Source organism: Acanthochromis polyacanthus, chromosome 7, assembly GCF_021347895.1.
Source record: "Acanthochromis polyacanthus isolate Apoly-LR-REF ecotype Palm Island chromosome 7, KAUST_Apoly_ChrSc, whole genome shotgun sequence".
Lineage (NCBI taxonomy): Eukaryota > Metazoa > Chordata > Actinopteri > Pomacentridae > Acanthochromis > Acanthochromis polyacanthus.
This window is the reverse complement of record NC_067119.1, coordinates 2,228,114-2,241,350: the sequence shown is the minus strand read 5'-3', so window position 1 is coordinate 2,241,350 and position 13,237 is coordinate 2,228,114. Positions and strand designations below refer to the sequence as shown.

Genomic DNA, 13,237 nt, shown 5'->3' with positions numbered 1-13,237 from the left:
CGAACTTTAATTTATTTTAATTTTAATGACTTCTAATCATTTAGATTTAACATATTTGCTCGTCTTTGTCCTTAAATGTTTTTCCTGTGTGAAAACAGACTTGGCAATAAAACAGATTCAGCTGTAAATAAAAGATAATAAATATGTATTAAAATATGCTTCATTTTCTCACGTTTCCTTGTCGAGTTTCACTTATGAGACGATTTTTACACAAATCCTCAATCAGAGCAGAATAAATCCACTTTATGATTAAACAGAATAAAACCCAATAAAATCTTCCACATGAGCAGAACTTAAATAAAATGATCATATTTGCTGTTTTCATCCAAAAACTATATTTATTCTGAGCCTAATTCTGCTAATAAAAGATGTTTAATTTATATTTTTGCAGATGTACTCACTGTTGAGAGGTTTTTACATAAAAACTCTCCTATAATTTTAGATTTAATGCGACATAAATACATTTTATAATAACGTTCTCCGGCGTGAAGAGAGAAAAATCCTCCAGCATGAGCAGAAATATGAGCCCAGTTAAATAAAACAGCTGATTTGATGTTTTTTCTCATCATTTCCACAGAAACCGAGCCTCTGTCTGCTAATAAAACATCTTTAAATGATCTTTGCATGTTTCAGATTCACCGTTTGGACGATTCTTCACCAAAACACTCCCGTAAATCTGGATGAATGCCACATAAATGCACTTTATCAGGTCAGAAATGTCATTTTTGCACATTAAAAATCAGGTTAACATCTCAATCTGCACATAAAAACTGCTTATTTACGTCATTTCTGAGATATTTTTTGCGTATTTACTCATTAAGGTTCACTTTTGAGGTGATTTTGCACGAATACACTCCTATAATTCCGGATTAATGCGACATAACTCTGCTTTATAATAATATTTGTGCCACTTTTGTATATAAATAATCAGATTAATGTCTAAATCTGCTAATAAAAACGCTTATCTACATCATTTCTGAGATATTTTTTTGCGTATTCTCTCGTTAAGGTTCACTTTTCAGATGATTTTGCACAATTTCTCTCCTATAATTTTGAACAAACGCGACATAAATAGGATTTACATTAATACTGGTGCCGTTTCTTGCACATTAATTTGTTATTATTCACCGTTTAGATGATTTTACATGAACACACTCGTATAGTTTTGAATATGTGCGACATAAACACGATTTATTTTAACATTTGTGCCATTTTTGCACACAAATAATAAGCTTAAGGCCTCAATCTGGGAATAAAAAGTGCTTATTTACATGGATTCTGAAATGTGTTTGCACATTAACTGTTAAATGATTCACTGTTCAGATGATTCTGCACAAACACACTCGTAGAATTTTGAATAAATGTATTTTATTTGAATATTTCTGCTGTTTTTTGGCGTATAAATCTGAAGGTTGAAGCTCCTGAGCTGCAGGAAAATAAAAGAAGTGAGATTTTGATGGAGGTCTGGGGTCAAAAGGTCACGGCTGAGGACGTGTGTGTTACCGTGTCAGTGTGTGTGTGTGTGTGCACGTACGGTTGTTGACCTCTCCCGTGTGGTTGCTCAGAGGGATGATCTCCATCCTCTGCTGTCCGTACAGGTAGTAGTCCAGCTCCTCAGACGTCAGCTTCAACCTGGACTTCCCTCCGTCGTCGCCGCTCTTCACGCTGGACGAAACCACCCCCACCCCCCCACAGCTCTGCTCCTTGGCCGGGTGGAGGAGGTTCAGGCCGGGCTGCTGCTGCTGCTGCTGGGGCTCTGGAGGAACCACCACCACCACGTCTCCTCCTCCTGGAGCTCCTGGAGGACCGGAGCACACCGGGGCCAGAGCCTGGCTGAAGAGGGCGATCTGCTGGGGGACGGGCAGCTGGGAGGTGGAGATGGAGGAGGACGGGGTGAGAGCCGAGGAGGAGGAGGAGGAGGAGGCTGCTGCTGCTGAGGAGGACGTGGAGGAGGAAGAGGAGGAGGTGCAGTGAGAGGAGGCCAGGAGGTGGCTGTGCAGGCGGGACGGGCGCAGGGCGTCCACGGGGATGGAGAGGCGGTCGGCCGGAGGAACCAGAGGAGCTTTGAGCTGAGCCTGAGGGAAGAGCTGCTGCCAGTGCTGCAGGTAGGACGGGTCCACCTTCAGGAAGGCCGAGCCGCTCGGGTCGCCCGGCTTCAGCATGGTGCTGCTGGAGAGGACGAGGAGATCCGGTCAGAAACGTGCAGGAGATAGACAGGAAACAAACAGATATCAGCCAGAAATCACCCACAAATTAAGCACAAAATAAAACAGGAAATAAAGAGAAATCATCCAGAAAAATGAGCCAGAAACGTACAGGAAATACAACAGATACCATCCACAAAATAAACCAGAAATCATCCACAAAATCAGACAGAAAATAAACAGAAATCACCCAGAAAAATAAATCAGAATCGTGCAGGAAATATAACAGAGATCACCCACAAAATAAACCAGAAATCATCCACAAAATCAAACAGAAAATAAACAGAAATCATCCATAAAATAAACTAGGAACATCCAGGAAATCAGATATCATCCAGAAACATCCACAAATTAATCAGGTCAACCAAAAAAAATAAATCAAATCATCCGCAGAAACATCCAGACAGTAAACCAGAAAATCATCCAGAAATCAATCAAACATCCTGAAAATCATCCACAAATTACCCAGATATTATCCAGAAAACTACCCACAAAAACATCCAGATCTTCCACAGAAACATCCAGAAATAAACAGAAAACCATCCAGAGAAACGTGCACATCCCCTTCAGAAATCACAAACAAATGAAGCAGAAAATCAAATCAAATATCATCCAGAAGACACCACAAGTGGTCCAGTCATCCTCACACACACTCAGGTCTCATTTTATCACCGTTTGCTTCACGTTAAAAATCACTTTTCAGGAATTTAAGAGACGCCAAAACCCCCAAACTCTGCTGACATTTATGTGTGTTTGAGTTAAATTCACTCCAAAAAGATGCAGAAACAGAATTAATCTTCTATTTCTCACATTAAAGCTTCAGCCGGCAGCCGGAGTTCACAGATGTCGCTGCTTTTCATTCAGAGTTCTTCTGTTTTTTAATATTAAACACACTTTAAAACCTATGAAAGTGTAAATTCTCTGCTCTGAATCACATTAAAATGAAGCTTTAAGTGTCAAACAGAGCAAAGTTTCATCCTTTTCTGTCATAAATTGACCCTAAAACACATTATTTGTGAACAGATCTGTTTCTGTCCTGTGAGTTTCAAACATTTTTACACTTGAAGCTTCAAACTGAGCAGATAAAGATTCATTTAAAGCCAGCATTCCCTCTTTAGATTTAGAAGTTCTTGTAATAATTACAGAAAACAGAAGGAGCTGGAGTTTCAGGTGTTTTAGCTGAAGCTGCTCAGTTTGTTCGGTCTGTTAAGGAGACGCTCGCTGCTGTTTAAAGAGGAAAAACTGATTTAAAATACAAATTTCAGGTGTTTTTATCTGAAATAAAGAATCAGATCGTGTGGAAATTACTTCTTTAGATGTAAAATGAATAAAAACCCACACATTCTGTGATTTAAATATTATGAGGAGGCAATAGAAATGTGAATATTAAAGAAAATAAGCTATTAAAGCCTCCAACATGAGCAGAATTATAGGTTCAGTTTAATAAATTATCTGTTTTTTTAATCTGATCTGCTTTAATCCGAAATAAAACTGCACATTTGAGTATTTTTCTTTTTTTCTTTCCACAGGAACTGAGCTTGGATCTGCAGATCAAACGGTTTGAATGTTATTTCTGAGCTCTAAGCCAATAAAACTGTCAGGACTCCAGGTCTCCAGCTCCGCGGCTCTCCGATGGTTTGTTTCGGGATTTTACGCACGAAAAAAACGCACCGAATAAAAGAGGGGAAAAACGCGCGCACACAATCACACGCACGGTCTGGGTTAGTTTGAGACGCAGAAAAAGTTTAATGTGAATAAAACAAGGCAGCAGATCCGGGTAAGTCCAGGAGAAGTCGGCGGTTCCGCGTGCTGCTCGTGTCCGGCCGGAGGCTGCGCTCTGCGGGCGGAGACCGGACGAGGCTCCGCTGCTTTCCTCACAGTTCCCTTCACGTGTTGTTGGTTTTATTTTTGTGTTTAAATGTGAAAGTTGTCGGAGCGCAGGAGAGGCTTACTGCTGTCTGAGGCTCTGCGGCTCCTGGAAGCTCGTCCCTCCTCCGGGCTGCGGTGAACCATCGAGGGGAGCCGGGACACTTCGCTGCGTCCTGCGCGTCTCCGGAGCCAAAACTACCGGAGCGGCCGCTGCGAGGCTCTCCCTCCCCTCCCTCCCTCCCTCTCTCTCTCTCTCCTCCGCTCTCTCACCCTCTGCCCTCCCCTCTCTCTCCCCCATCACCATCCATAGTCTCTCTACCGCCTCTCTGCTTCATTCACCTCCACACTTTTCTCCATTTTCACTCCTCTCTTCCCTAAAACGTCTTTATTGACACCTAAAACTGTCTACAAGCTCAAATCTGCCTTAACTCTAGTCTAAACTTATCTGCACATCTGAATCTGTTCAAGATCTTTCATGAACGTCAAAAACAGCCTGAACATGTTTTTCCAGAATGTCTTTTGGAGCCACCAAAGACTTTGGACAGAAGTTTGTCTGATGTTCATGAACTGAAGACAAACAGAATGAAGAAGAGGTGAAACGTCTTCAAGGAACTTTCTTAGAGTCCAGTGGATTGATTTAAACTACTTTGGATAACCATGACCTGGATGAAGGAGAACCTACACAGACATCTTCATAAAAGGTTGTAACAGGAAGTCACCTAAACCGTCTTTCTGGAGACGTTTAGTCCTACAGCGTCACGTCAGAGAACCAAGACCTTACAGCCGTGTTTTTGTAGACAAAAACTAATGAACCGATTCAAAGACGAACTTCAAGCGAGTGTTTGGCGTTTCGAACGTCTAAAACGGATGTTCCAAACTGGAATCCCTCCAGACTCGTCACATATAAACCATTCAAATCAAACCACGGCAGAGCGATCGACTTCAATAGAACTCCATAGACATCAGAAAAAGAACTAAATTAAATTGTAGCCAAACGTTCCTGCAGCTAAACTTCCTCACTGGTTCTCAGGTTAAAAAAAAAAAACATCTGTTGGATGTGTCAACATCTGGTCAGGATGCTTCCTGGGTGCCTTGATTTGGAAACTTTCTGGGCAGATTGGAGAAGACCATGAAGTCTGCAGAGAGATGATGTATCTCATCTGACCTGGGAACACCTCAGGCTTCACTAGGAGGAACTGGAATGTTTCCTTTGCCCCTATCTGAACCGAGTTGTCAAATATTTAGCGTCTGCCAATCCAATCTGAGTAAAATAGATCAGTTGTAGTACCTAGTTGCTCCAGCAGGTGGAGCCTCTTCCAGTTAAATCCAGTAGAGACCAGAGGAGGCGTCAGACTACAGGAAGTTCATACAGGGAAGCAGAGAGCATTGTGGGAGTTTAGCTATTAAAGGGGCACCATGACAAAGACTTCTGAGGCGTTTAATGACCTCCAACCAGAACGGATGTATTTAAAATAAACTGGGATTAGTTGCTTCCTGATAAGTTTGCTTCCTGATTATGATTATTTTCAGATTTTGCCTGTGGTCATTTTATTTTTTATTTTAACAGTCAACATGTTGTGACTTTATTTGAAATTTTAAGTCATTTAACAAAACAGGAAAAATCTATAAAATACTAATTTTTTGAAAATTTAGAATTCTTAAAATATTTTTTCATTCAAATAGAAAATTTCAGTAAAACGACAGATTTTTTCCCAATTTAATACAATAAAAAATAAGTTAAAATATTGCAAACGGAAACATTTCTGTAAAATACACGTTATTCAGTTTTAGACTGTTTTTTAAATTTTAACAGTCAAAATGTTAATTTTTTTTCTGTGACTGACATTCTAAGTAATTTAATCAAAAAATTAATTTGTAAAATTCAAAATGATGCATTTTTCAATTGATCTTTATAGTATATTTTATTTTTTCCTAAGTTATTTTATTTTACTAAATAACAAGAAATATTTATTTTTTGTTACTTAATTTTTTCTAAATCATCATTTTTATTTCAAGAACAAATTTTTTTATTGTTTAGTAAAATAAAATAATTTAGAAAATACAAAAATAATTTATTTTGTAAAATATTATTTTCTGCTGATTCAAATATGAGAAAATTATGGAAATTATTGATCAAAAGTTGTGAAATATTTAAAATAAACTGGGATTGATGAGGTCAGAATTTCTATAAACTTTTAGGCTGATGTGTGTCCGTTAGCTAAAATAATAATTTAATAAGTTTGTTTGTAGAGAACAGTTTGAAAACCGAGTTATGAAGTCCTTTACAGCTAAACAAATCAGGAAATAAACTCAATAAATGGCTAACACTGCTCACAAGCAACAACAATGGACATAAGGTAGGAATACGAGTTATGAACACGCAAAAAAGGATTAGGATTGGTGCTAATAAACGCCGGCTAACAGGACTAACCAGCAGCTGTGATCACTGTGTGTTATGGACTGAACAATTACTGGTTGATATGCTCCGTTTATTAATAAAAGTGCTCCAGATTTGCTTCCTTTGCTCCTCATTGACGACATAAAGGATTGAGTCCGGTTTGTTCAGGCAGCCACACCAGTCCTCAGTTTATCGCACATAAATCGTGAAGTCGTCTACAACCTGGATCCACCTACAGAACACGGTAAAACCTCACCGGTCAAAAAAAGGTTGTTTTACAGCTTTTAAGCAAACATCTGGACTTCAGTGTTTTCTTTTGCACAGATAAGTCCCGTTGTTCTCCTCCAGCCCGTTCTCCGATTATCACGTTTCTGCTGCCGTAGGTGGTCGTCCCAGCGTCACACCGTGTAAAGTGTGTGTTTGTGTGCAGATAAGGCCGATTAGAGCCCGGCTCATTGTGTTTGGGGTCCGTCTTGTTATCCCCGAGCTGGACTTTTCCCACCCGCAGCCGTGGAGCTGAGAGCCGGGCTTGTTATGACTGGCGTCGCCCTGACAGGCCTCATTTGTCATCCAGGGCCCTCTGCTGGAGTGATAACCAACCAAAACACAAACATCAGCGTCTGAAAATGAGCCCGAGCCACTTTTTCAGGACGGAGGAATGCGGAGCAGCAACGGGCCGCCTGATTGGACGAAGCTCAGGAGGGTTGGTGGTTCAAATCTGTGCGGCTCAAACATGATTTAAAGCGTTTGTTTCGCCTAAAACACACCAAGCTGGGATGTTTGGAGCTTTTCTAACCTGCTCTAACGGGGAATGCTGACTTACAGTTTCACTAGTTTTTAAAATTAGTCAGAGAAGAAACAGTTTTATGACTTTAAAGGACGTCAAATGGCTTCGTTTTTCAGTAATTTTTGGGTTTTTTTTACTGACAAATCAGCTGTTAGACGACGTTAAAAACAGTCTGAAGAGTCTCATCACTACAACTACACTGGAGAAAATGTAAACAAAACTGGAAAAGAAAAAAATTGTTAAAAAGTAGAAATCACTCAGTAAAGCTGTCAGAATTATTTTTAAATGGTAAAAACACAATTTATCATTTTTTAGCTCCTAATGTTGCTTTTTTCTTTCAAATAACAGTAAATATCTGTAAAACCGTAGCATGTTTTTCTTATTTAAACACAGTAAAAAAAAAAGATTTGCTATTTGTAAAATACAGATTCGTCTCTTTTTTAAAAATATTATGTATTTAAATTTGCATTTTTTATAAAACAGTAAATCTCAGTAAAATCGCTGTACTTGTTGTCATTTAAATACATGAAAAAAGTGTAATTTTATAGTCAAACATTGTAAAAGAAGAAATTATTTGAAAAAATACAGATTTCTGATGATTGTTTTATTTTATCTATTTTTATTTTAACAGTCAACATGTTAATTTTTTCTGTGACTATTTGAAATTTTAAGTCATTTAACAAAACAGAAAAAAATGGCAAAATACTGCTGAATTCAAAAAATTATTTTAGAATTCTTAAAATATTTTTGTCATCCAAATAATAAATTTCAGTAAAACGACAGATTTTTCCTAATTAAATACAGTAAAAATAAGTTAAAATACTGCATTTTTATAAATTACACGTTATTATTCAGTTTGTCTATTTTTTAAAATTTATTTTAACAGTCAAAATGTAAATTTTTTTTCTGTGACTTTATTTGACATTCTAAGTAATTTAACCAAAAATTAATTTGTAAAATAACAATTCAAAACGATGTAGCATTTTTCAATTGATCTTTATAGTATATTATATTTTCCTAAGTTATTTTATTTTACTAAAGAAATATTTGCTATTTAATTTTTTCTCAATCATTATTTTTATTTCATGAATAAACAAAATATTTTTATTGTTTAGTAAAATAAAAATAATTTAGAAAATATAAAAATAATTTAGTTTCTAAAATATTTTCTGCTGATTCAAATATGAGAAAACAATGGAAATTAATGATCAGAAGTTTTTATTTCTATTTAAGAAAAAAATAAGAGATTGTGAACATCATTTACATTTTCTGTCTGTTTTAATAGTAAACATGTAAATTAATCATTTGTTTGTCGTTTTATTCGATATGATCTGAAATTTTACCAAAGAAGAGAAAAATAATTGAGTTTTTAAGAAAATAAAATCATTTTTTCAGGTAAACAAAGCTGACAAATGTACAGAGATTCTTGTTTACAGTCTGTTTTATTAAATTACATCTTATTTCTAAAATCTAAACAGATTCAGTGACACGATAAAACCGAAAAAGCAGCAACGAGGCATAAAATAATTATTCTGTCAACAGCAGAAAATAATCTGACCTTTAACTGTGAATTAAGTTTTTAATTGTGTAAACATTGGAGCCATCACAAGTTAAAAAAAACTGATTTTTATACATTTATTGCGAATTATGCGACATTATTTAGAAAATCTGAGCTAATTCTGAGTCAGAAAACATTAAATATTGGTTCAGCAAAGCCAGAAATTCAATTAAACGAGACAAATTCACTGAACTTCAGTTTGAAAGTGAACTTGAATGATATTGATCTGATTTTAGCCATTTTAAAGGTGACCGTTTTTATTTAACATCACTAGAAATCCCACTAATTTGCACATTTAAAGGTGTAATCTGTGTTTTTTATTTATTATAACAGTTATATTTGGGATATTTTGTGCATTTTCTCAGATAAAATTAAAGAATGTGTGGCTGTGTTGATTTTAAATGAACGTAAACTAACATTTTTCTACCTCTTGCTCATTATTTTCAGGCTGTAATCGCGGCTCGTCGCTGGGGATCTTCTGTTGTGGACGGGAAAAAAAAGGAAAAACCCGGCGAGCAGGAGCAGAATTAGGTGTTTTCATCCATTGATTAATGGCTCCCTAAAGCGAAGCACATCGAGAGGAGCCCAGCGATCGATAAATTAACTGCCCAAATTCATCATTTTCTACAACAAAAGCTAATTATTTAGACGGCTGCAGGAACAGAAAAAACACGATATTAACAAGAGTTCATTTAGCGGAGCGGTTATTCCTGCATGTGAGAACAAAGCTTCAGATTACAGTTCATTATTAGCCGCAGATTAGAGGACGTTAAAAAGGACAAATATCTGAATAAAAGGTGGGAACCAGAAGATTATTAATAGATGCTGTTTTATCTGGACGGATAATTAAACCGTGATAGCAAACTGTTCTAAGTCAGCAGGTTTTAGTTTTAGTTACGCTAGCAGAGGCTAAAAGCAGCAACGTTACGTATACGAAACTTTACCTCAAAGTTAAGTTTAAGCATTCACAGAGCGATAAAAAAACAAAGCCAAGATCTTATTTACACAAAAATCTGTGATCTTTTCCTAAATCTAACCAACTAACTTAAACATGAACAGAAGTAAAACGCTGCTGACAAAAACACGATTCCACACAGGACTCAAAGAACGACGTAAAACAAAAAACTGGTAAATATGAATTTTAGCATTACCGTGAATTTAAAAATTAAGCCAAAAAATGATTTATGACAAAACTACAGAAAAAAAAACACTAAGAATCACCAATTTACCATCAAACAGCAGCTCTGAGGCTCAAAAACAAACACGCTCGTTAGCCATTAGCAGCTAGCCGCTAACTGAACCACAATGCTGCTCATTACTGCCGTGTTTGGAGTCGTTATCTTGTTGAAACACCCAGATCAAAGTCATAAAGGAACAGAGCCTCTTCTATTGTGACGCATTCAAACATCCCCGTACCATGATGCTTCCACCACCGTGCAGCTTGAATTCAGTGTTTGGACGTCTTCTGACAAACTGTTCAGACCCAGAAAGAACAATCAAGCTTCCATCAGTCCACAGATCGCTGCATCATGTCCCGTTGGGCCACTCAACGTGTTCTTTGGTCGGTTGGAACTAGGGCTGCAACTAATGACGCGTCGACTAATCCTCTGAGCACGATACGTCATCAAAAGCGGAAGTGAGCGCGCAATGCAACAGAAACCACCGTCCGACCGGAGCGCGGAACACGGACATCGGCGCTGCATCGTGCATGTATTATGTATGCGTATGTCCGTCCGTGTTCCGCGCTCCGGTCGGAAGGTGGTTTCTGTTGCATTGCGCGCTCACTTCCGCTTTTGATGACGTATCGCGCTCAGACGACTAGTCGACGCATCGTTAGTTGCAGCCCTAGTTGGAACATCTTCAGGATGTCGTTTTTTTTCCAGCACTGGGACTTCACGGAGGCTTCTTGCCTTCAGTTTGGCTTCACATCACTCAAAGGTAACTTCAGACCTCTGATCTCCTTGGAGCTGATCGTTGACTTAGTCGTTGCCATTTCGGTCTTCTTAAATCCATCTGAATGGTAGTTTTCCGTTTTCTTCCAGGTCTTTCTGGTGTTGGCTGTCATTTTAAAGCAGATCATTTTAGCTGCACTTCTTCATACGGTTTCTCCTCTCCAATCAAAGCACGCTCTTCTTCTGAACAATGATCCCTTTTACTTTGAGTTTCAGACAGAAATGTACGTTAACCAGCAGGTACGACGTTTGTTACCTTCGTCCTTGAATGTTTTCTCACAGAATGAATGAGCTCACTAACTGAACTCCACACTGCCGTTTATTTGCAAAACCCATTTTTTGCACTATATATATTATATATTAACAGTTTTAAAGTAAAGTTTCAACAGAAGGACTCTTATTTGAGCTGTTCTTCACCCATAAATAGACTTTTTCTACTACAAAATTAGTCAAATTCTATCTGATATGAGCTAAATATATCATAGAACCTGCAGGAACTGACTGACTGTGTGCATTTTACAGAAAACTGCCTTTATATGGGAAAAACACATAATATTTAGGAGTCTAGTGTGATTGTAGGTTTGCAAAATCTGTAAGAAGTTTTTAAGAACTCCACAAAACCCATTTTTGTCCACGTTTGTTGTATTAACTGTTGTCAAAGGTGCTGCAGAAATGAAGCTCAACACGAGTTTTAGCAGAAGGACTCTTATTTGAGGTGTTTTTCATCCATAAATGCTTTTTTTAAACTAGAAAAACAGTAGAAATCCATCTGATATGAACTAATTATGTCATAGAACCTGCCTGAACCTAGAAAAAGTCGAATCTTTAAGCGAGCCTGCCGCTCTGTGAGGCTAACACGTTTGTAAATCTGCACATAAATCCTGCTTTATGATTTAAAATCTTTAATTCTGTCCGTTTGTGTTCGTTTCCCAGTAATCCAGGAGCTCATAAATCACCGATGAGGAGCTCCAAAGGGTTTATTTCCACGCCGGGTTAATTGAGGTTTTAAATCCACGAGGGTTCGTTAGCCGGAGCTGCAGCGATTCAATTAAGAGCCTCTGTGCATAAATATACATAGAGATGCACACGCGTGGCCGTGTAACCTTGGCGTGTAGAAACATCCGGTCGCTTCCATTTTACACGCAGCGCTCAGTTTGACATCCAATTAAAACGTTTACATTTCTGCCTAATTAATTCAGAGGAGAAAAGACGAATGGACGGGAGGCTGTGACAGGAGGCCGATAGCACAGACGCTGTGTGTTAGCGTGTGTGTTTTATAGTGTGTGTGTTTTACCGTGTGTGTGCGCCGAGGTCACGGCAGGCTGACTATTATAATTCATCTCTGCAGACGTCTATCCAGCAGGGACCAGAGTCTCTTTTTCCAGCTTTATTTCCTGCAGCTGTGTGTTTTTAATGCAGCGTTTTAATGTTTGCTGATAAAAAAGAAACAACTTTATTGATCTCAGCGTGTCAGAAAATACTTTTGTTTGTCAATCAGGAAGGAAAAAATTAAAAACCCACCGAACTGCAGCCTCATTTTTATGATTATCGGATAAAACTGAGTGTTTACAGTTTGTCTTCTGGATATTAGACACATTTAATAAATATATGATGGGTTTCTGGTTTAGTTCCACTTCTACACTCTATAAAATGATGCTTGTGGTAAAAGAAAGTTCTTAGCCGATAGTCATGAAAAATATGAGTATTTCCGCGTTATTTAGGAGTATTTAAGTGGTTTCTATTGGAATACTCTATTCAGTTCTTACATTGTACTCATAAAATTAAGCTGTTCCAACTTGTATTTCCACGCTATTAAAATGGATTTAAGTGATTTCTACTTAATTACTGTTTACATGAAGAAAAGTGTTTATGCTCACATATTTTTACGTCAGAGACAATTTCATCCAAAAGACTCAACCTGAATTTAGTTTTAAATAAACTAAACGCAGAAATATGAGCTTAAATTGCACAGAATATTAAGCTGATGCAGCATTAGCAGTTCTAGTAAAATTAAGTTCAACAAACCATTAAGCTGGATAAATCAGGTTTTCCTCTACAATTAAAATGTCATTAATGAAACAAGTTTTTAAGTCAATTATTTATAAAAAATTAAGTTGTTCCAAATATTTCCCCTTTATTTTAAAGTATTTTAGTGTAAAGTATATAACTACCATATTTATGTTTAAGTTGTCATTTTTTAAAGTTCAGACAGCTTCTAGTAAAATTATGTTCAACCAACAAACTCTATTAAGTTGAGTGAATTATATTTTTCTATAATCAAAGTTACTTTAATTGCATTTAATCAGTAAAACACGAGTTTAAGTTGAAAAAAATAGTTGTTCCAACGAGTATTTCAAGTGATTTTTATGTTCACTGTAAAAGAAAATTACTTAAAACTGTATGGATTTTCTCCTCTCTTCCTCCTCTTCTCCTTGGTGGGCGTGTCTCCGGTCCGGTCCCTCCTCCAGG

At 37.4% G+C, this 13,237-nt stretch overlaps 1 protein-coding gene across 1 annotated transcript in view; it reads right to left on the bottom strand.

Annotated features, from left to right (window-relative positions):
- Nucleotides 1-4,252, bottom strand: part of prdm6 (PR domain containing 6) — a 107,031-nt gene extending 102,779 nt beyond the window's left edge. Inside the window, 2 exon segments of the mRNA XM_022205454.2 lie at nt 1,535-2,169; nt 4,157-4,252. Of these exon segments, the coding sequence (XP_022061146.2) occupies nt 1,535-2,162 (628 nt within the window). The 5' untranslated portion in view covers nt 2,163-2,169; nt 4,157-4,252.
- Between the last annotated feature and the right edge of the window lie 8,985 nt (nt 4,253-13,237).